Raw genomic sequence first — 23,631 nt, 5'->3', positions numbered from 1 at the left:
ATTAATTTTTCTTAGCAGCCCATCACTGACCTTTGTAGCCCCTCACTCTCCCTTCTCCTCTTTGCATCCCATCATTCTGCTTTTCAGTCAATCAGTCCTGTGTGCAGACTTTCATTCCACTTCGCAAACCTTCACTCCCGTTTGCAGCTGTTCACTCCATTTTTCAGCCCCCTTCCCCTTTTCTTCCTTTTGGTCCGTCTCATCCATTTGCTGACCCCCTTCATCCCTCACTGCAGCCTCATTTCCACTCATACCCCTGAGAGGTCTAACCTCAGCATCCCCTTGTTCTCACACCTCCATACTGGTGGACTTGGCTTTGCCAGCTTGACTTTCTGCAGTGGCCCTCATCCTACAGTCATTAACCTCACCAGCTACGTCCTCCCCCACACCCCCCCCCCCCCCGCCCCCGCCCCCATGGTTTTCCCCCTCTGTTAACATCACTTCCCTCGGTCTTGTTTCCATTGCCTGAGCTATCTTGCTTCCTGCAGCCACTCACCTTCTCTGTGCTGCTGAAATCGCAGGTTGCTTCTGCCCTGAGGGTGGGATGTGAGGTTATATTGCTCATCACATGGAGCAGTTGTATTGTTCACCATTAAGATGAGGTGTTGCTCAGTGTAATGCTGTCCACATGATCCCTTGAGGGGTTAAAGCCGGTTGTGCTCCTGTTAGACCTGTGCTAATAATATGTTTTCAATCACTGCCACTTTGAACCCGTGCATCTGCCCCATTACAGCTTCCCACACTACCATTACTGGCATTCCTCCCTTTACAAGCACCAGATTAGATTTCATGAATCTTAACATTTGACCCAAATGTTTCTTCTGCAGTCAGATAAGATTTGCTGCTCTCAGTCTCTCTCCCCTCGAGTTCAAGCAGTCTCTGCATGGAACGATAATGTCACTCTCAACTCACTTGACAAAGTATCATCTCATTAGCAGACATACATGCACACCCACCAGAGATAGGACAGTGTTCTCATTGTAAATCAGATACTGCACAAGAATTAAACAGTTATTCCAGGAGGTGACTTAGAGATAAATCAACTCTTCCTGTGAGACTTTCACTGTCAATTTCCTCATTCCTATATGGCAGGGCTTTGACTGGGCCAGTTTTAATTGCTAGTAGAAACTTTTCAATCATTAATCCGGGCCCAAGGAACTACTGAAACAAGACATTGTTCATCATATGAGCTGGTTCACCTTCAGGGTGACCAGATTTCCCAGCTAACATTCACTCTGCCTTCAGGCAAATGACCTCAGCAGAAGATCAGAAATATTGAATCATGTAATGTTTTAAGAACAAAGAACAAAGAAAATTACAGCACAGGAACAGGCCCTTCGGCCATCCAAGCCTGCGCCGATTGAGATCCTCTGTCTAATCTGTCATCTATTTTCTAAGGGTCTGTGTCCATTTGCTCCCTGCCCATCCATGTACCTGTTCAGATACATCTTAAAAGACACTACCGTGTCTGCGTCTACCATCTCTGCTGGCAACGTGTTCCAGGCACCCGTCACCCTCTGCATAAAGAACTTTCCACGCATATCTCCCTTAAACTTTCCTCCTCTCACTTTAAACTCATGACCCCTAGTAATTGAGTCCCCCACTCTGGGGAAAAAGCTTCTTGCTATCCACCCGATCCATACCCCTCATAATTTTGTAGACCTCAATCAGGTCCCCCCTCAATCTCCGTCTTTGTAATGAAAATAATCCTAATCTACTCAACCTTTCTTCATAGCTAGCACCCTCCCTACCAGGCAACATCCTGGTGAACCTCCTCTGCACCCTCTCCAAAGCATCGACATCCTTTTGGTAATGTGACGGCCAGAACTGTACACAGTACTCTAAATGTAGCCGAACCAAAGTCCTATACAACTGCAGCATGACCTGCCAACTCTTGTACTCAATACCCCGCCCAATGAAGGAAAGCATGCCATATGCCTTCTTGACCACTCTATTGACCTGCGTTGTCACCTTCAGGGAACCATGGACCTGAACACCCAGATCTCTCTGTTCATCAATTTTCCCCAGGACTTTTCCATTTACTGTATAGTTTTCCCTTGAATTAGGTCTTCCAAAATGCATCACCACGCATTTGCCCAGATTGATCTCCATCTGCCATTTATCTGCCCAACTCTCTAGCCTATCTATATTCTGCTGTAATCTCTGACAGTCCCCTTCACTATCTGCTACTCCACCAATCTTAGTGTCATCAGCAAACTTGCTGATCAGACCACCTACACCTTCCTCCAAATCAGTTATGTATATCACAAAGAACAGTGGTCCCAGCACAGATCCCAGGTCACAGGTCTCCAATTTGAGAAACTCACTTCTATCACTACTCTGTCTCCTGTTGCCTAGCCTGGTTTTTATCCATCTAGCTAGCATGCCCTGGACCCCATGTGACTTCACTTTCTCCATCAGCCTGCCATGGGGAACCTTATCAAACGCCTTACTGAAGTTCACGTATATGACAGCTACAGCCTTTCCCTCATCAATCAACTTTGTCATGTCCTCAAAGAATTCTATTAAGTTGGTAAGACATGACCTTCCCTGCACAAAACCATGTTGCCTATCACTGATAAGCCCATTTTCTTCCAAATGGGAATAGATCCTATCCCTCAGTATCTTCTCCAGTAGCTTCCCTACCACTGATGTCAGGCTCATCGGTCGATAATTACCTGGATTATCCTTGCTACCCTTCTTAAATTCGGGGACAACATCAGCAAGTCTCCAGTCTTCTGGGACCTCACCCTTGTCTAAGGACACTGCAAAGATATCTGTTAGGGCCCCGGCTATTTCCTCTCTCGCTTCCCTCAGTAACCTGGGATAGATCCCATCTGGACCAGGGAACTTGAGCACCTTAATAATCAGTGATAATGGGAACTGCAGATGCTGGAGAATCCAAGATAATAAAATGTGAGGCTGGATGAACACAGCAGGCCAAGCAGCATCTCAGGAGCACAAAAGCTGACATTTCGGGCCTAGACCCTTCATCAGAGAGGGGGCTGGGGTGAGGGTTCTGGAATAAATAGGGAGAGAGGGGGAGGCGGACCGAAGATGGAGAGAAAAGAAGATAGGTGGAGAGAGTATAGGTGGGGAGGTAGGGAGGGGATAGGTCAGTCCAGGGAAGACGGACAGGTCAAGGAGGTGGGATGAGGTTAGTAGGTAGATGGGGGTGCGGCTTGGGGTGGGAGGAAGGGATGGGTGAGAGGAAGAACAGGTTAGGGAGGCAGAGACAGGTTGGACTGGTTTTGGGATGCAGTGGGTGGAGGGGAAGAGCTGGGCTGGTTGTGTGGTGCAGTGGGGGGAGGGGACGAACTGGGCTGGTTTAGGGATGCAGTTGGGGAAGGGGTGATTTTGAAACTGGTGAAGTCCACATTGATACCATTAGGCTGCAGGGTTCCCAAGCGGAATATGAGTTGCTGTTCCTGCAACCTACGGGTGGCATCATTGTGGCACTGCAGGAGGCCCTTGATGGACATGTCATCTAAAGAATGGGAGGGGGAGTGGAAATGGTTTGCGACTGGGAGGTGCAGTTGTTTGTTGCGAACTGAGCGGAGGTGTTCTGCAAAGCGGTCTCCAAGCCTCTGCTTGGTTTCCCCAATGTAGAGGAAGCCACACCGGGTACAGTGGATGCAGTGTACCACATTGGCAGATGTGCAGGTGAACCTCTGCTTAATGTAGAATGTCATCTTGGGGCCTGGGATAGGGGTGAGGGAGGAGGTGTGGGGGCAAGTGTAGCATTTCCTGCGGTTGCAGGGGAAGGTGCCGGGTGTGGTGGGGTTGGAGGGCAGTGTGGAGCGAACAAGGGAGTCACGGAGAGAGTGGTCTCTCCGGAAAGCAGACAGGAGTGGGGATGGAAAAATGTCTTGGGTGGTGGGGTCGGATTGTAGATGGCGGAAGTGTCGGAGGATGATGCGTTGTATCCGGAGGTTGGTGGGGTGGTGTGTGAGAACGATGGGGATCCTCTTTGGGCGGTTGTGGCGGGGGCGGGGTGTGAGGGATGTGTTGCGGGAAATGCGGGAGACGCGGTCAAGAGTGTTCTCGATCACTGTGGGGGGAAAGTTGTGGTCCTTAAAGAACTTGGACATCTGGGATGTGCGGGAGTGGAAAGTCTTATCACGTGAGCAGGTGCGGCGGAGGCGGAGGAATTGGGAATAGGGGATGGAATTTTTGCAGGAGGGTGGGTGGGAGGAGGTGTATTCTAGGTAGCTAACTTGTCCACCTTAATGTCTTTTAGGATACCCAACACTTCCTCCTTCCTTATGTCAACTTAACCTAGACTAAGCAAACATCTATCCCTATTTGTTTGACCAACTCCTGTTCCCACCTTTTCCCTCAATCGTCACCTTCTCAGCTTCTCCCTTCTGGAATACAGGAAGAAACATAGGAGCAGGACCACTCAGTCTTCCGAGGCTGCTCCGTGCAATTCTAGATCATGGCTTTTCATTTATCCAATGCCATATTCCCACAGTATTCCCACTTCCCTTGATATCTTTTGAAATCTCCAGCATTGGAGCCAAATGGCTTTGATAAGAAATTTCTCAACATCTGAAACTTCTACTGTTCGCTAACAGAATATCAAATGAAACATTTCATTCCTTCTATGTATCATATAATTATGATCTCAGTAGTGTTACAACAACATTCACTCACTTAATCTGCACAATCATAAGTTAACTTTCATGGCAAAGTACAATATACATTTTACTGTCACTGTTCCCCTGTAAACAAAAAGACCCTGGTCTATGGTCAAACTGGATAACCAGCAATAACATTGTCCAAGTTCCTGACAGTAATTGTGCCTCTGCACCCCATACTTTCATTCCCTGACAAATATCCAAATTTAGTCTTAGCCAACCCAGCCCTTGTGCCTTTCCTTGAGAATAAAGGGCCTGTCTAATTACTGACTGATACTGGCAAGTTTACAGGAAAGATGCAACTCTTTGTGTGGAATACTCGAATATGGGACTTACACCTGATGTGTCCCCTTTCCACCACCATAACTGCCACTGTCTGTAATAAACTTGCTGTCTACCTTCAAGAAGGTTAAGAATATGAAACAATAAACAGAAATCTTGATCCTTTGGCTGCCTTTCCACCCCACTTCCACCTCTAACCATCTTCCCCATCCCTTTTCTGCCAGATCATTGATGCCCTTTCTGCATTCCCATTCCCCCACTCCTATCCCATTCCTTCCACAAACTCTTTTGCACATACTGCTTTCCACATAATCCCACTGCTTCTTCCTCTCATTTTCTCCCCACTCATCCCTCTGAGTCCTTCCCCAACCCCTCCCATATATTCATGCTCATCCAGCCTGTTTGGGGATTGGGAGGGAGTGTGAGTGGTGATTCTGGGCAGGGGGGAGTAAGTGATACGTACTCTGCAGTTTCTGTTGTGTGGTTATCGATCAGCAAGAGCCTGTTTCCTGATCAGTTATGGAGTCTCTAACCCTTTAACTCATTGAGATGCTCCACAGCAGATTTTGCTCACATATTTATTAGGGTAGTAAGTTCATTAAACTATCATTGATGAAAATAGCCTGCTCAGCTTGGATCATTTTCAAATTTTGATGGATGCTGCCTGGTGTATGTGAGTTATTACACTTAAAGGAATTTTTTTCAATTTGTGGCTCCCTGCTTGAGACCTGCCACCAGTACACACACTGTATATACTCAATTCAATAAACAGGTCATTCCTGTTGATACTAACATCTGTGTGAAAGAAATAAAAGGGACTTTACTTCAATCCAAATATCATTTTGTGCCAATGATGCGTTCCTCAATCCCACAGTATTAGGATTCTCGAATTCCCAGGAATTGGAGTGTGGGAAGAATGTTAAATGTTTAATCCACACAGCACAGAGGGAAGACATTCAGGTCCTAAGGCTATCTAATTGGTCCCAATCACCCTGCTGTTTTCCCAGCACCCTTTCCTTTTCAAGTATTAATTCAGTATCTTTGTGAAAATTCCAATAAACTTGCTTTCACTGCCCTTTCAAGCAGCACTTTCCAAATAATAATAACTCGTTGCTTATAAAGATACTCTTTGTCTTCCTCTTCTCTGTTCCCAATTGGGCTTAACCCTGTATCTTTCTGCTTTCTGAACCTCCTCCCACTGGATACAATTACTCCTTAATCTGCCTGTCAGTTTGCACACAAATTCCTGAAAACAGAAAAATGGGATGAAATGTCCTGACAATAAAGTGTGAAGCTGGATGAACACAGCAGGCCAAGCAGCATCTCAGGAGCACAAAAGCTGACGTTTCGGGCCTAGACCCTTCATCAGAGAGGGGATGGGGTGAGGATTCTGGAATAAATACGGAGAGAGGGAGAGGCGGACCGAAGATGGAGCGAAAAGAAGATAGGTGGGGAGGAGAGTATAGGTGGGGAGGTGGGGAGGGGATAGGTCAGTCCAGGGAAGACGGACAGGTCAAGGAGGTGGGATGAGGTTAGTAGGTAGGAAATGGAGGTGCGGCAGGCCCCAAGATGACTTTCCATATTAAGCAGAGGTTCACCTGCACATCTGCCAATGTGGTACACTGTATCCATTGTACCCGGTGTGGCCTCCTCTACATTGGGGAAACCAAGCGGAGGCTTGGGGACCGCTTTGCAGAACACCTCCGCTCAGTTCGCAATAAACAACTGCACCTCCCAGTCGCAAACCATTTCAACTCCCCTTCCCATTCTTTAGATGATATGTCCATCTTGAGCCTCCTGCAGTGCCATTATGATGCCACCCGAGGGTTGCAGGAACAGCAACTCATATTCCGCTTGGGAACCCTGCAGCCCAATGGTATCAATGTGGACTTCACCAGTTTCAAAATCTGCCCTTCCCTCACCGCATCCCAAAACCAGCCCAGTTCGTCCCCTCCCCCCACTGCACCACACAACCAGCCCAGCTCTTCCCCTCCACCCACTGCATCCCAAAACCAGTCCAACCTGTCTCTGCCTCCCTAACCTGTTCTTCCTCTCAACCATCCCTTCCTCCCACCTCAAGCCGCACCTCCATTTCCTACCTACTAACCTCATCCCACCTCCTTGACCTGTCCGTCTTCCCTGGACTGACCTATGCCCTCCCCACCTCCCCACCTATACTCTCCTCCCCACCTATCTTCTTTTCTCTCCATCTTCAGTCCTCCTCTCCCTCTCTCCGTATTTATTCCAGAATCCTCACCCCATCCCCCTCTCTGATGAAGGGTCTAGGCCCGAAACATCAGCTTTTGTGCTCCTGAGATGCTGCTTGGCCTGCTGTGTTCATCCAGCTTCACACTTTATTATCTTGGATTCTCCAGCCGCTGCAGTTCCCATTATCTCTGAAATGTCCTGACAGCTTGTTTGAACAATTCTGGCTAATTCGTTGTGAGATCTGCAAATTACAAGAGATAACAATTTATACAATGCATCAGCCTTTCCAAGACAGCAACACAGAGAGCCAGAGCTGAGTCTGTATGTTTTAGAGTGATGTTATCCCTTTGGCATTTCAGTTCAGATTGCAGAGTTTGGTCTCTGCAGGGAAAACCCCTGAGTCAACCTGATAGTTTCCTGGTAATTGCAAGGTCTCATTCATTAATAATTTCTGACATTATCTGCATGAAATGACCAACAGTTATGATCTGATTGTATACAGGGTGGCACGCTGCACTGTTTCCAGGAACTGTGTCCCATCCTCTCCTGCCCTCAGCACCTCAGTCATGTGCCACCTGGAAAATGCTGCCCCAGATGTTTAGGTGAGTGGATTCCATTTCCCTGCATCACTGTAAGAATTTCTTTTTATTCAATTACGCGTGAGGTGTTTTTATTAAAAGTGCAATATCCAGGTTCCTGTATAACCTAATAACTGTTGTAATATTGTAATTAATTTTAAGCCATTATCACAAGTTAATTTTAAATGTACTTCCTAATTAACAGAGTGAAGAATTAATCAGTAACCATCAGGAACGACTGAACAAACTGAGGATGTTTTCTCTGGGAAATAGAAGAGGGGGGGATCTAACAGAGGTTATTAAAATTATGGAAGTGAACGATAGGATAAACACAGAGAAGATCTTTCCACTTGTGGGAGAGACCAAAACTAGGGACTGCCAATAGAAGACAGCCTCTGATAGATGGAATAGTGAATTCAGGAAAAATCCTTTTTGCCAGTCAGCTGTGAAAATGTGGAACTACTTATCACTGGAAATGGTTGAGGTGAATCATGTAGATGCATTTAAGGGAAAACTAAATACCTGAGATCGAAAAGAATAGAAATATATGTTTAACCAAAGATGCCATTTATGCAACGATTATAGAAAACTTTGGTTGGGAAGATCAGGGTGTAGAATTGATTTGGTTAGAAATAAGGAATACTGTAAGATGTCACCAGCAGAAGTGATCCCCAGGAAGAATGTTGACTGCTTGTGATAAAGGGATAGGAATAATTACACATGACTTTAATCTACATATAAACTGGAAAAATCAGATGGCAATGGTAACCCGAATGAGAGAGTTTCTTCGAGCAGCAAATTCTAGAACAGACCAGAAAGTAGGTTAAATTAGACTTGATATTGTGTAATGTGTTAGGATTAGCAAACTACCTCAGTGTAAAGGCAGTGACAACAATATGATTGCATTTTATATTCAGGTTTGAGAGAGAGAAGAGTGTGTCCCGGCCTAGTGTTTTAAACTTAAATAAGGGCTAATATGTGGGCATGCAAGCTAAACTGACTGAAGTGAACCTGAAAGCTAGGCTCAGAGACTGATCAATGGCATACATTAAAGCGGATATTTCAGAATATTCGGGATAAGTATATTTATACTATTGAGGAAAAATTCTAAGGTGAGGATCATTCATTTGTAGCTAACTAAAGAAGTTAAGGAAAATTTCAAACCTAAAGAAAATGCACATGATTATGCAAAGATGAATGGCATGTCAAATGATTGATCATGATGTAAAGGACAGATCAGACTGACATTAACATTAGGCAGTATGGAGTATGAGAGGAAGCTAGCTAAAAATGTAAAAATAGTTAGAAAGAGTTTCTATTAAAATTTAAAAAGGAAAAAATAACCAAGGTGAATGTTAGAGATAACAAAGTGTGGAGCTGGATGAACGCATCAGGCCAAGCAGCATCTCAGGAGCACAAAAGCTGATGTCTCGGGCCTAGACCCTTCATCAGAAAAATAAAAATCAGAAAAAGGTGAATGTTATCCTGTTGAGGATAAGAATGGGAAGTTAATATAAATTAATACGAACAAATTAAACACATAAATATTTTGCTTCTACGTTCACCATAGATCATACAAAAAACATTCAAATAATCCAATATTCAAATTCCAAAACTCAGGAGGTGAGAAGAAGAGAGACACTTGATGAAATTACAATTACTGGGGAAGTGTTACTGTGAAAACTGATGGGGCTGAGGGCAAACCCCCAAGTCCTGGTGGACATTGTCCTAATGTCTTCAAAAAAGTGGCAAATAGGGTCATGGGTGCATTGGTGTTAATTTTTCAAAGTTTGCTAAATTCTGGAAAGTTTCCACTAAACTGATGAGTTGCAAATATAACTTCTACTTTCAAGAAAGGAGGAAGGCAGGAAACTATAGGTCAATTACTTTGACAACTGTTGTAGGGATATTGTTAGAATCAAACATTAACAAGATTATAAAATGCGGAGCTGGACGAACACAGCAGGCCAAGCAGCATCTCAGGAGCACAAAAGCTGATGTTTCGGGCCTAGACCTGTCTGATGAAGGGCCTCGGCCCGAATCGTCAGCTTTTGTGCTCCTGAGATGCTGCTTGGCCTGTTGTGTTCATCCAGCTCCACACTTTGTTATCGTGGATTCTCCAGCATCTGCAGTTCCCATTATCACATTAAGAAATTTATAACTGGGCACTTAGAAAGACGCAAGATAATTGGAAAGAGCCGGGATGATTTTAAAGGGGAAATGGCGTTTAACCAATTTACTGGAGATTTTTGAGGTAGTGACATCACTCTAGTTAAATGGATTAAATAATTAAAAGACACATATGGGACTTGAAATGTTAACTCTGTTTCTTTCTCCACAGATGCTGTTACAGGCTGAGTTTTTCCAGCACACTCAGATTTTATTTCAGACTTTCAGCAGCTCGATATTTTGGTTTTACTGCAGGTGGATACAGTGCTTGGATTTCCAGAAGGCGTTTGACAAGTTGTTGTTTAAAAGATCAGGGAAGCAAAGGCATGGCAGTTAAATTTGCAAATGACACGAAGACAGCTGGAAAGTACATTGTAAAGAGAACATAAGGAAGTTTCTGACAGATAGATAGTGTGAGTGAGAAAAATATATGACGTAAGAAATGTAAAGTTTTACAGGGAAAATAAAACAACACCATTATCTAAACAAAGAATGTCTGCTGAATTCTGAGGGATCTCTAGTGCACAAATCACGCACCTATACAGGTGCAGCATGTAATCTAGAAGACTAAAGGGATGCTATCCTTTATTATGAGAGGAATTGAGTAGAAATTTAAGAATGCTATGCATCAGTTATATAGGGTATTTGTGAGGCCATGCTTGAAAAATAAACAATTTCTTATCAATTTGTTTGAGATGTTATTAAACACTTCTGGGACAGGTGTGACTTGAATGCTGGCCTCCTGGCTCAAAGGCAGGGATACTACCTCTGCACCACAGGAGCCCTCTGTAGTGACGACTGTTTTGGTTTCCATATGCAAGGAGGGGTCTAAATGTGTTGGAGTTGGTTCAGAGGAAGGTTACCAGATCGACACCTGACCTGAGCAGCCTGCCTTATGAGGAAAAGTTGGACAAACTCGGTTTGTTTCTTCTGGGGTTTGGAAGAGTGAAGGTTGAATTCATTGAAGCACACAGGATCCTGCCTTGACAAGGTAGATGTGGAAAGCAGGTCAAGAAATAGGGGAATGATGTAGAAATTAGAGATATATTTTTCTAACAGAGATTTGTTCTACTTCAGACCTCTTTATCATAGAAAGCTAGTGGAGGCAGGGTCAATGATAATTTTAAAGGAAGTGCTAGGATTTTGTTAGGCAAGGGAATCAAAGGATATTGAGTGTAAATTGAAATATGGATTTAAGCACAAACAGATCAGCCATGATTTTAGTGAATGGTGTCGCAGGCTCGAAGGACCATGTGACTATGTTTTGCTTCTAATTCACATGCTTGTGAAAGGGAGAGGTAAAAAGAAGGCGGGAGGAGGTGTATTTAAAGCATAAATACTGAACAGAACAGTAGACTAAATAGCGTGATTCAGTATTGCAGTTGCTGTAATCCAGCTTAATGCAACCCTTCAGATGGTTGGTTGTTTTACTGTTTGTTACATGTGGAAGGTGAAATTTCACGCTAATCCATATCGCCCTGCTGTTTTATGATGCTTTCTTTGCAGGTCAGCGTCGAGTGTTTGACCTTACGGCTGGGAGCTGCTTGTTTCGCAGTGAGGTTTATGAACATAGGACAGTATTCCAGCTCGATAACTGCACTATTTGTGTGTGTGAGGTACACGTCAACCTCTTATTTTTAAACACTGACAGGTTTCACTTCCACAGGCTGGAGAGTGAACCAGCTGCTGATCAGCGCTACTGGATGTGGCCCTAAAGTGAGGCAGTTTCAGAGTTGGGGGCAGTGGCATTGATATCAGGAGTTCTGCACAGGAAGAGAGACACCCATGCCTGAATTTTCCCAACCCTGTGGAGACAGGGTCAGTGGTGGGGCTTTAGTTGGGGAGGGGAGCTGTGTTTGGATTCTGAAGGAGCTGGGATAATAGGGGTAATTTGCATTTGGATCGTTGTACAAAGCATTCCAAACCCTGGGGAAATTTTCCGGGTTGGGGTTCAGATCAGGTGTGTGTAGCTTGGAGGATAACAGCTAATGAAGGTGGTGAAGGCATCATTAGGGGTGCTCTTGTAGAGACTACCAGCTCAATGGCCTCCAGCAGAGAAAGGTTGGGGAGGGACGTAGGTTCCAGAGATTCAATCTCCCTTTCAAAGGGCTGCTAGGGGGAAAGGCTTCACAAATGGCTCAATAGCCCATCCAGAGAGGCTTGTCCTCCTGCCCCGGGAACTAGCAGCATTGTTCGTTATACTTCAATGTTTTCCTCACATCTTTGTCTGCCTCAGCAGAGCCTACCTGTCTGGATAGTCAGTGAGGGACAGCCAATCAGGAAACAGCCTTTGGAATCATTGTTGAGCCAGAATTGACACTGGGATCTCCATTCAGTCCCAACATCGAGTTGGAATATCATGTGTCAATCAGCCACAGGAAATTCTGGCAGTGGGGTCAAGGAGGGAGATTCTCGCAATGTGATCAGGGATGCAGATTCTGGGAGTGGGATCAGGGAGGGGGATTCTGGGAGTGGGATCAGGGACAGTGATTCTGGGAGTGGGATCAGGGAGGTAGATTCTGGGAGTGGGATCAGGGTGGGGACCCAAAATCAGGTGATGGTATCTCTGAAGTGAATCAATAAAGCACTGGCTTCGATTTTGCTGATTGAAGCCTGAATAAAACACTGAAGTATGTCACATCGAATACTGTCTCAAATCCATCTTGAATTCAACAGACTTGCTATTTTAATTGAAAATATGGAGGTAACAAAAGCTACTTTATCTAAAACAAGTTTCTAAAACAATAACATGCCTGTAGGATGGATTTTTATAAAAATAACTGGGAGAGCTAGCAACCTTACTGTTCAAAAGGTATCTCAGTGAATCTCAATGAGAATGACGTTGTTCAAAGAGATTTCCTTCCAATCACAGTATTCCACCGTGGTTTGTCGGAAGCGATGCTCCTTACCTGGAACGTGTTGGGGGAGAGCTCAGTGCTGTGAAGAATGTCTCTCCTATATCTCAGCTGATAGTCTCACAGTCTGTCGGGTTGGAAACAGGATTTACAAGGTTTGTAGCTTGATGAACAGGACTGGTCAGAATGTGTTGCCCTAACTGGTTGTGGCAATTAATAAACATATACATAATGAATCCTTGGGCTGATTCCCCCTCGTGTTTGACTGAAGAAGTTTTTGTTCAGGAACATGAGAATTAATTCGGCCCCTTGAGCTTGCTGCTTGGAGCACAGATTGGGTAATGATCCAGTAGACAGTCAAGTTGACTCAAATATAATTAAAACAGAAATTGCTTGAAAAAGCTCAGCAGATGAAACAGCATTTGAGGAGAGAAAGCAGAGTTAATGTTTCAGGTCCAGTGATCCTTCTTCAGAAATGATCCAAAACCCAGTTAACGTTTCAGGCCCAGTGACCCTTCCTCAGAACAGCTTCTTCAGATGGGATCAGCTCCAGAACAATCCTCTGTGTTAAGAACTAGGAGAAAAGAAGCAACATTGACCTGTAGGCTCCTGACTGCCCAGTAATCGGGACATTCAATGGTTCAGACCCGAGGAGGGGCAAATATTGAACCATGAAACATCCAGTTCTAGGTCATGTCTTGGATTTTGACTTGAATCTTGTTATGGACATCCCCAAAGACCTGACAGAAGAAGCAACCAAACGAGATTAGCCACCGACGGAACATGCATGAACCAGTAAACCCAGCCCTAAATTCCTTGACCCCAATGCTGTCACATGCTTCATTTTCCTTCCTTGACTGTCTGTAGGAAAAGCAATGATAGTGAGTCATGTAACAGGATGGTGATGAGAGTAAGAGGATTAACACCATCCTAAGACCTTGTGCTGTCAGAAATTGCCAAAATAGGGGAAGGGTAGTGATGATTCCTTGTTAAAGTACAGATCAAGGGGAGAGGATTTCTATAAAGTCACATTTTTTCTGCACTCTCTTTAGGATGGAGAAATGTGGTCGTCCGTGAACTGCTCTCTTTGTACTTGTAAGAAGGGAGTGACAGAATGTTGGAGGAAGGAATGCTCCCCCATCAAGAGCTGTCCTGCGGTGAGTGAACGTGATGTAGCCAAACCTATGTTTGAACTATGTACCGCACATTCCATCAGCTTTAGTGGAAGGTATAGTGACATGGGCAGCTTCTAAACTCTTCCATAGCGTCACCAACTTTGAAATGGACCAGAGGCAGGTGCGTCCAGCAGTTACAACTGGTGTTTTCCAGCTGGAAAATAAGCGATGAGCAATTTGATTACGGACTTACTTTGTCAGCGTTTGAGTGAAAATTTATAGCACGGATGCTGATTGTAGATGTTGGTGTGTTCGCTGAGCTGGGAGGTTTGATAGCAGACATTTCGTCCCCTTGCTAGGTGACATCCTCAGTGCTGTGGAGTCTCCTGGGAAGCGCTATTCCCTTTTGCCAGTCTGAATTAATATGATTCAGTGATAGTGGGAACTGCCGGTGCTGGAGAGTCTGAGATAACACAGTGTGGAGCTGGATGGACACAGCAGGCCAAGCAGCATCAGAGGAACAGGAAAGCTGACATTTCAGGTCTGGACTCTTCTTCAGAAATGGGGGAGGGGAAGGGGATTCTGAAATAAATAGAGAGAGAGGGGGAGTCAGATGGAAGATGGATAGAGGAGAAGATAGGTGGAGAGGAGACAGTTAGGTCAAAGAGGCGGGGATGGAGCCAGTAAAGGTGAGTGTAGGTGGGGAGGTAGGGTGGGAGTTGGTCAGCCCGGGGAAGACGGACTAGTCAAAGAGGCAGGATGACACCTCCTGCAGTGCCACAACGATGCCACCCAAAGGTTGCAGGAACAGCAACTCATATTCTGCTTGGGAACCCTGCAGCCCAATGGTATCAATGTAGACTTCACAAGCTTCAAAATCTCCCCTTCCCCCACTGCATCACAAAACCAGCCCAGTTCGTCCCCGCCTCCCTAATCTGCCCATCTTTTCTTCCACCTATCCCCTCCTCCCACCTCAACCCCCATCCCCACCTCCTACTTACTAGCCTCATCCCCGCCTCCTTGACCTGTCCGTGGCTCAGTGGTTAGCCCTGCAGCCTCACAGCACCAGAGACCCAGGTTCGATTCCAGCCTCCGGCGACTGTCTGTGTGGGGTTTGCACATTCTCCCTGTGTCTGCATGGATTTTCTCCGGGTGCTCCGGTTTCCTCCCACAGTCCAAAGATGTGCAGGCTAGGTGGATTGGCCATGCTAAATTGCCCGTAGTGTTTAGGGGTTATAGGGTTATAGGGGGATGGGTCAGGGTGGGATGCTTCGAGGGGCGGTGCGGACTTGCAGGGCCGAAGGGCCTGTTTCCACACTGTAGGGAATCTAATCTATTTCCTCCTCTGTCCATCTTCAATCCACCTCCTCCTCTTTTCCTGTTTATTTCAGAACTCCGTTCCCCTCCCCCATTTCTAAAGAAGAGTCCAGACCTGAAATGTCAGCCTTCCTGTTCCTCTGATGCTGCTTGGCCTGCTGTGTTCATCCAGCTCTACACCTTATTATCTCACTTAAAGGAACACATTCTTTTTCCCAGTTTATATTATCTTTTGTAGTTGTCTCACCTAGCAGAGTTATTTTCTGGCTATACAGAGATTTATTGAAACTACTTCTATAGGTATTTAAGGAATAAAAGAATGACGAGAGTAAGATTAGGCCCAATCAAGTGGGAAGTTGTGTGTGGAGTCAGATGAGATAGGGGAAGCACTAAATGAATATTTTTTGACAGTATTCACTCTAGAAAACGATAATGTTGTCGAGGAGAATACTGAGATACAGGCTACTAGACTAGGTGGGATTGAGGTTCACAAGGAAAAGGTATTAGAAATCCTTCAGAGGGTGAAGATAGATAAGTCCCCTGGGACGGATGGGATTTATCCTCGGATCCTCTGGGAAACTAGGGAGGACACTGCCGAGCCTTTGGCATTGATCTTTAACTCATCATTGTCTACAGTAATAGTGCCAGACGACTGGAGGATAGCAAATGTGGTTCCCCTGTTCAAGAAGGGGAGTAGAGACAACCCTGGTAATTATAGACTAGTGAGCCTTACATCAGTTGTTGGTAAAGTGTTGGAAAAGGTTATAAGAGATAGGATTGATAATCATCTAGAGAAGAATAATTTGATTAGGGATAGTCAGCACGGTTTTGTGAAGGGTAGGTCGTGCCTCACAAACCCTACTGAGTTCTTTGAGAAGGTGACCAAACAGGTAGATGAGAGTAAACCGGTTGATGTGGTGTATATGGATTTCAGCAAGGCGTTTTATAAGGTTCCCCACAATAGGCTATTGTACAAAATGCGGAGGAATGGGATTGAGGGAGACATAGCAGTTTGGATCAGAAATTGGCTTGCTGAAAGAAGACAGAGGGTGGTAGTTGATGGGAAATGTTCATCCTGGAGACCAGTTACTCGTGGTGTACCGCAAGGGTCGGTGTTGGGTCCACTGCTGTTTGTCATTTTTATAAATGACTTGGATGAGGGCGTAGAAGGATGGGTTAGTAAATTTGCAGATGACACTAAGGTCGGTGGAGTTGTGGATAGTGACAAAGGATGTTGTAGGTTGCAGAGAGACGTAGATAAGCTGCAGAGCTGGGCTGAGAGGTGGCAAATGGAGTTTAATGCGGACAAGTATGAGATGATGCACTTTGGTAGGAGTAACCAGAATGCAAAGTACTGGGCTAATGGTAAGATTCTAGTTAGTGTAGATGAGCAGAGAGATCTCGGTGTCCATATACATTGATCCTTGAAAGTTGCCACCCAGGTTGACAGGGCTGTTAAGAAGGCATACAGTGTTTTAGCTTTTATTAATAGAGGGATCGAGTTCCAGAACCAAGAGGTTATGCTGCAGCTGTACAAAACTCTGGTGCAGCCACACTGGGAGTATTGCATACAGTTCTGGTCACCGCATTATAAGAAGGATGTGGAAGCTTTGGAAAGGGTGCAGAGGAGATTTACTAGGATGTTGCCTTGTATGGAGGGAAGGTCTTACGAGGAAAGGCTGAGGGACTTGAGGCTGTTTTCGTTAGAGAGAAGAAGGTTGAGAGGTGACTTAATTAAAACATATAAAATAATCAGAGGGTTAGATAGGGTGGATAGGGAAAGCCTTTTTCCTAGGATGGTGACGGCGAGCACGAGGGGGCATAGCTTTAAATTGAGGGGTGAAAGATATAGGACAGATGTCAGAGGTAGTTTCTTTACTCAGAGAGTAGTAAGGGAATGGAACGCTTTGCCTGCAACGGTAGTAGATTTGCCAACTTGAGGTACATTTAAGTAGTCATTGGACAAGCATATGGGCGAACATGGAATAGTATAGGTTAGATGGGCTTGAGATTGGTATGACAGGTCGGCACAACATTGAGGGCTGAAGAGCCTGTACTGTGCTGTTATGTTCTATGTACTGTAAGTCTGAACTGATTTGTAAATAATTCCACAGGTTTGTTTTATTTCTCAAATAAAGTATGTTTTCATCTGACAGGGTAAAATCATTAACAGGAATGGATGCTGTCCAATCTGCACGGAAAGTGAGTAAATATATCCCTGTCTATAATCTTTCCAACTCGGAAATATCAGCTCCAATTGACAAATTCATTCACTCCCCTGCAGCCCTCTTGCATTGGATGTGGGGGTGAGATAATAGGGCATGTGGATGAAAAGAACCATACCAGGACCATTCTATGTCCTATATGTTCTCAAAGGAGAATCCACTGGGGGCAAGGACATGGGGAATGGTAGGAAAAAGAGGGAGGGAAGCGTTTTCAGGAAGAGAGGAGCACGTTGGAGGGGGCATAAGGATTGTAACGTGGGAGATGAGAGAGGTACAATAGAGAGAACAGTGGTTGGGGGAAGGCCGATGGTATGGGGAGGGTTACAGGGTAGGGAGGGACTTATATATTTTGTCAGCATTGTGGTGAGGTAGGGAAGAATGGAGGAATGGACTTTTCCATAGGCTGAAATTCCCTTCTTTGCTGTTCCCACCCTGTGGAATATTTGCCAGGTGAGGAGTGGAAATTTTGTTCAAGTATAATCGAGTTTTAATCCCACTTACAGTAAAGTTTCACTGTAAAAGTAACAACCAGGAAACTGCTGGTAATAGAAGCCTTGCCTGAATATTAGCCAGTAACCAGTAACCTCCACATTCTGCGACTCCCCCCACCCACCCCCGCCTTAAGGCCCCTGCTTGTGCTGACGCTATGAACAAAGCTGCCGAGCTATTTGTCGGGGTATTCTGCCCTTTAAGCAGCCTTCTGCCTTTCATGCTACACAGCTTACCTCTACCTCCAGGAGCAGCGAGGTTCATTATGATGCAATGAAACCAGCAGAGAACACCTGATTCAGAACTCAAAACTTTAGTGTTCATTCAAAAACGTATTGACTCCCCATTTCTGTAATCTTTTCCACCTCCTACAACCCTCAGTATCTCTGTAACCTCCTCCAGCTCATACAATCCTCCCTATCTCTGTAACACTTCCAGTCTTAATCTCTTCCAGGTGCTCCAAATCTTCCAGGCTCTTTAATCTTCCCAATCTCTAACCTCTCCCAGACTCCATATCTCTGCTATATAACAAAGTTTGGAGCTGGATGAACACAGCAGGCCAAGCAGCATCTCAGGAGCACAAAAGCTGACGTTTTGGGCCTAGACCCTTGTGCTCCTGAGATGCTGCTTGGTCTGCTGTGTTCATCCACCTCCACACTTTGTTATCTTAGATTCTCCAGCATCTGCAGTTCCCATTATCACTGATACAATATCTCTGCTATGTTTGCTACAACACTCCTCAACTTTGTAACCTCTTCCAGTCGCTACAGCCCTCCCTATCTAACTCTGTAACCTCCTCCAGTTCCTTCAGCCCCTGTCTGCCCTTCCCCACTTCTCTCCTCCTGCATGCTCCCCAACTCTCTTCCTCTTTCCCCAGGCCCTGTCCTCCAACCACCTTCACTTCCTCCACCCATTTCTCTCCCTCTCCAAGCAAGCTTATCTCTGCCCCTCATCAGCATATCTCTCCTTCCCCAATCCTGTCCTCCATTCCCCAAACCCCTCCTGCCCACTTGTCCCTTCCTCCCCCTGCCTCCCTCTCCCCTTGGCTCTGTCTTCCCATTCTTTGCCCCTTTTCATCTCTGGTCTCTGATGTGATTGTACTGAGGTCTCCTACTGTAAGTCTCAATGTGTGTTTCTGACGCTGACTGTCTGTTTTAACCTTCCCAGAGCCGGGTGTTTGCACTGTGTTTGGTGACCCTCATTACAACACGTTTGATGGAAGAGCCTTTAACTTCCAAGGGACGTGCCAGTATGTGTTAACTAAGGACTGCTCTAGTGTAGCTAGTTTCCAGGTGTTGGTGCAAAATGATGCCCGCAGGACCTATGCCTACTCATGGACCAAATCCATCGAGGTGATGCTAAGTGGGACCAGTATTAGCCTCTTGCAACATCTGACTGTGAAGAAAGATGGGCTGAAGATCTCCCTGCCCTATAAGAACCAACAATTCTCCATTGAATTAGATGGTTACTTACTGAAAGTAACAACAGAAGCAGGTGAGCTACAGAAATATTATTGATGTATAAAAATTCTCTCGCAACTTGGAGCTGCTGTCAGCCCTGGCTCAGGGATTGGACTTAGAATGCTTTACGTTCAAATCTTACTCTGAAGGTGTACACAAAATGAAAGCTAAGGAAGTGCTGCAGTGCTGGAGGATGGGATAAGGAAAATCCCATGACATTTATTTTTGTAGAAAAGCAGAGGAGTGCTTACTGGTGGCCAATATTTGTCTCTCAGTTAACACCACAAAAACAGATTAGCTGATATTTTCACATTCTTGTTTCTGGGAACTTGCTGTGTTCAAACTGGTTATGTTTCCTACATTACAAAGTGAAAATATCTCAAAAATACTTCCATCAGCTATAATAGATAACAAGGTGTAGAGCTGGATGAACACAGCAGGCCAAGCAGCATCAAAGGAGTAGGAAAGATGACGTTTCGGGCCTAGACCCTTCAGCACACCTTGTTATCTCAGATTCTCCAGCATCTGCAGTTCCTCCTATCTCTCCATCAGCTATAAAGCACTTTGGGATATCCTGAGATTGTGAAAGGTACTGTAGACTGTGAAATGTGAATTTTATTACCAGGCAATATCGACAATATCATAAGTTGCATATCTACAGCGCACTCATTATATCGGATATGCATTCCCTAGAACAGCATTTCCACATACTGTATGTGCTGCATCATGAAGTCTGTTTGGTCGGTAGATCATTCCTCCTATGTAATTAAAAGTACAGATTATTTTCATCAAGGTGAGGAGCGTGGAAGCAGCATGTAGTTCTGTTGCTGACCTTTCGTCCCTTGAAAGTGGAGGTAAACAGGCTGGTGAAGAGAAGGCATTTGGTAGGCTTGCCCTCATTGGTCAGAACATTGAGGTTAGGAGTCGGGACATCATGTTGTGGCTGTAGAGGAAATTGGTGAGGCCACTTTTGGAATAATGTGTACAATTCTGGTCTCCCTGCTATAGGGAGGATGTTCTTAAACTTGAGAGGGTGCAGAAAAGATTGACAAGGATGTAGCCAGGACTGCAGGGTTTGAGTTATAGGGAGGGGCTGAATAGGCTAAACTGTGACTTTCTTTTTTTCGAAATGTTTGAGGAAACAGCTTGTATGTTTAAGAAAAAGAAATATTTTAAATAACTCTCAGTGCCAATATATTCCATTATTAACTTGTTTTTGCTTTCGATATTTGAGTACAATTTAAAGACCAGGCTTTTCCTGCTTGAAACTGATCTAAAACACTTTGTTCACACACTAAGTCTGTGAACCACAAGTTAATGTATAAATTTCTCAGGAAATTGTAATCTAGTCAGGGATAACTTTCCCTCTGCAGAGGTGGTGCAGCCAAAGTAAATGCGACACATCCCTCAGTTTTACCCATGCTATAGTAATCAGATCCTTTCCCAGTCAGTGGAAGATTTTGCTCAGTGCTGAGCTATACAAATCTGGGATGTGAATCCTTTCCCTCTGGCAGAACCCCTGTGATGTTTAATTAAAAAGGAATGTGAGGTGGCCACCCCCTTAGGACTCAATGAACAGATGCAATGTGTGATCTGAGCTACAAAACCACTTCAGACCAGGGAACGTCATCATTTCGTCCTCAGTTTATCAGATGAGTGAATTGTTCAAGATCATGGATGGGAACACTCCACCCATTCTAGCAGTGCTGATCCTTTAAAATAATTACCAAATATCCTCATTGCCCTTTCACTTGTCTCTAAATCCTGTAAAAATTCTCCTTTTCAGATATTTATTCAAACTGCTTTTGAAAGCTATGAGTAAGTTAGCCAGCACTGCCCTGCAGTCAGTACAGTTGACAGAGGGCCTGTACTGAACAACACTTTTTCTTATTGTGGGGTGTGGGCATCGCTGGCTGGGTCAGCATTTCCTGCCCATCCCTAGTTGCCCTTGAGAAGGTGATGGTGAGCTGCCTTCTTGAACCACTGCAGTCCTCCTGCTGTGGGTTGACCCAAAATACTGTTAGGGAGGGAATTCCAGGATTTTGACCCAGTGACAGTAAAGGAGCAGTGATATATTTCCAAGTCAGGATGGTGAGCGGTTTGGAGGGGAACTTGGTGGTGCTGGTGTTCCAGTATATCTGCTGCCTTTGTCCTTCCAGATGGACATGGTTATGGGTTTGGAAGGTGCTGTCTGAGGATCTTTGGTGAATTTCTGCAGAGCATCTTATAGATAGTACACACTGCTACTGAGTGTCAGTGGTGGAGGGAGTGGACGCTTGTGGATGTGATGCCAATCAATGGGCTGCTTTGTCCTGGATGGTGTCAAGCTTCTTGAGTGTTGTAGGGGTGGCACTCATCCAGGCAAGTGGGGAGTATTCCATCACTCTCCTGACTTGTGCCTTGTAGATGGTGGACAGGCTTTGAGGAGTCAGGAGGTGAGTTATTCACTGCAGTATTCCCAGCTTCTGGCCTGCTCTTGTAGATGCTGTGTTAATGTGGTGTGTCCAGTTGAGTTTCTGGTTAATGGTAACCCCCAGGATGTTGATAGAGGGGCACTCAGTGATGGCAACACCATTGAATGTCAAGGGGCCATGGTTAGATTGTCTCTTATTGATGATGGTCATAGCCTGGCATTTATGTGGCGCAAATGTCACTTGCCACTTGTCAGCCGAAGCCTGGGTATTGTCCGTATCTTGTTGCATGTGAACACGGACTGCTTCAGCATCTGAGGAGTCATGAATGGTGCTGAACATTGTGTAAACATCGGTGAACATCCCCACTTCTCACCTTATGGTGGAGGGAAGGGCATTGATGAAGCAGCTGAAGATGGTTGGGCCTAAGACACTACCCTGAGGAACTCCTGCAGAGACGTCCTGGACCTGAGATGACTGACCTCCCACAACCACCACCATCTTCCTATGTGTCAGGTATGACTCCAACCAGCGGAGCGTTTGCTCCCTGATACCCATTGATGCCAGTTTTGCCAGGGCTCCTTGATGCCACACTCGGTCGAATGCAGCCTTTATACCAAGGGCTGCCACTCTCACCTCACCTCTGGAACGCAGCTGTTTTGTCCATGTTTGAACCAAGGCTGTAATAAGGTCAGGAGCTGAGTGGCCCTGGCAGAACCCAAACTGGGCGTCACTGAGCAGGTTATTGCTGAGCAGGTAGCTCTGTTACTGACACTTTCCATCACTTTACTGATGATCGAGAGGAGATTGATGGGGCAGTACTAGACAGGTCGGATTTGTCCTGCTTTTTGTGTACAGGACACATTTAGGCAGTTTTCCACATTACCAGGTAGATGCCAGTGTTGTAACCGGACTGGAACAGCTTGGCTCGGGGAGCAGCAAGTTCTGGAGCACAAGTCTTCAGTACTATTGCTGGAATGTGGTCAGGGAGCATAGCCTTTGCAGTATCCAGTGTCCCCAGCTGTTTCTGGATATCACATGGATCAAATAGAATTGGCTGAAGGCTTGTATCTATAATGGTGGGGACCACTGGAGGAGGCCGAGATGGCTCATCCATTCAGCGCTTCTGTCTGAAGATTGCTGCAAATGCTTCAGCCTCATCTTTTGCACTGATGTGCTGGGCTCTTCCATCATTGAGGATGGGGATATTTGTGGAGCCTCCTCCTCCAGTGAATTGTTTAATTGTCCACCCCCATTCACAAATGGATGTGGCAGGACTGCAGAGCTTAGGTCTGATCCTTTATCTGTGGAATGTCTAGTCAGCATGGACGAGTTGGCTTCACCAGATTGACACCTCGTCTTCAGGTTTGCTCCTGACATACCCTCCTGAACCAGGATTGATCCCCTGCCTTGATGGTAATGGTTGAGGGGGGGATATGCCAAGCCACAAGGTTACAGATTGTGCTCTATTATTCTTCCGGCTGCTGTTGGCCCACTGTGCCTCATGGATGCCCGTTCTTGAGTTGCGAGATCAGTGCGAAGCCTGTCCCATTGATCACGGTGATAGTGACACACAATGCAATGGAGGTTATTCTGAACGTGAAGGAGAGACTTTGCCTCCACAAGGGCTGTGCGATGGTGGCTCTACTAACACTGTCATGATCTCCAGCTGGGAGGTTAGTAAGGATGAGGTCAAGTATGCTTTTCCCTCTTGTTGGTTCCCTCACCACCTGGCACAGACACCGTCTAGGAGTTATGTGCTATAGGACCCGACCAGCTCTATCACTCGTCCTGCTGCTGAACCACTCTTCATGGTGGATGTTGAAATCCCTCACCCAGAGTACATTTTGTGCCCTTTCCATCCTCAGTGCTTCCTCACATT

General features: G+C 45.4%; 1 protein-coding gene across 1 annotated transcript in view; it reads left to right on the top strand.

The window, feature by feature from the left end:
- The window catches only part of bmper (BMP binding endothelial regulator), an 84,052-nt gene that overhangs the window by 39,458 nt on the left and 20,963 nt on the right, over positions 1 to 23,631 (top strand). The window contains exons 7-12 of the mRNA XM_059645765.1: positions 7,633 to 7,732; positions 11,384 to 11,493; positions 12,750 to 12,887; positions 13,785 to 13,889; positions 17,321 to 17,366; positions 19,046 to 19,372. Coding sequence (XP_059501748.1) covers positions 7,633 to 7,732; positions 11,384 to 11,493; positions 12,750 to 12,887; positions 13,785 to 13,889; positions 17,321 to 17,366; positions 19,046 to 19,372 — 826 coding nt within the window. The remainder of the gene's footprint in view (positions 1 to 7,632; positions 7,733 to 11,383; positions 11,494 to 12,749; positions 12,888 to 13,784; positions 13,890 to 17,320; positions 17,367 to 19,045; positions 19,373 to 23,631) is intronic.

The sequence above is a fragment of the Stegostoma tigrinum genome, chromosome 5 (assembly GCF_030684315.1).
Source record: "Stegostoma tigrinum isolate sSteTig4 chromosome 5, sSteTig4.hap1, whole genome shotgun sequence".
Lineage (NCBI taxonomy): Eukaryota > Metazoa > Chordata > Chondrichthyes > Orectolobiformes > Stegostomatidae > Stegostoma > Stegostoma tigrinum.
This window is presented reverse-complemented; position numbering and strand designations above follow the sequence as displayed.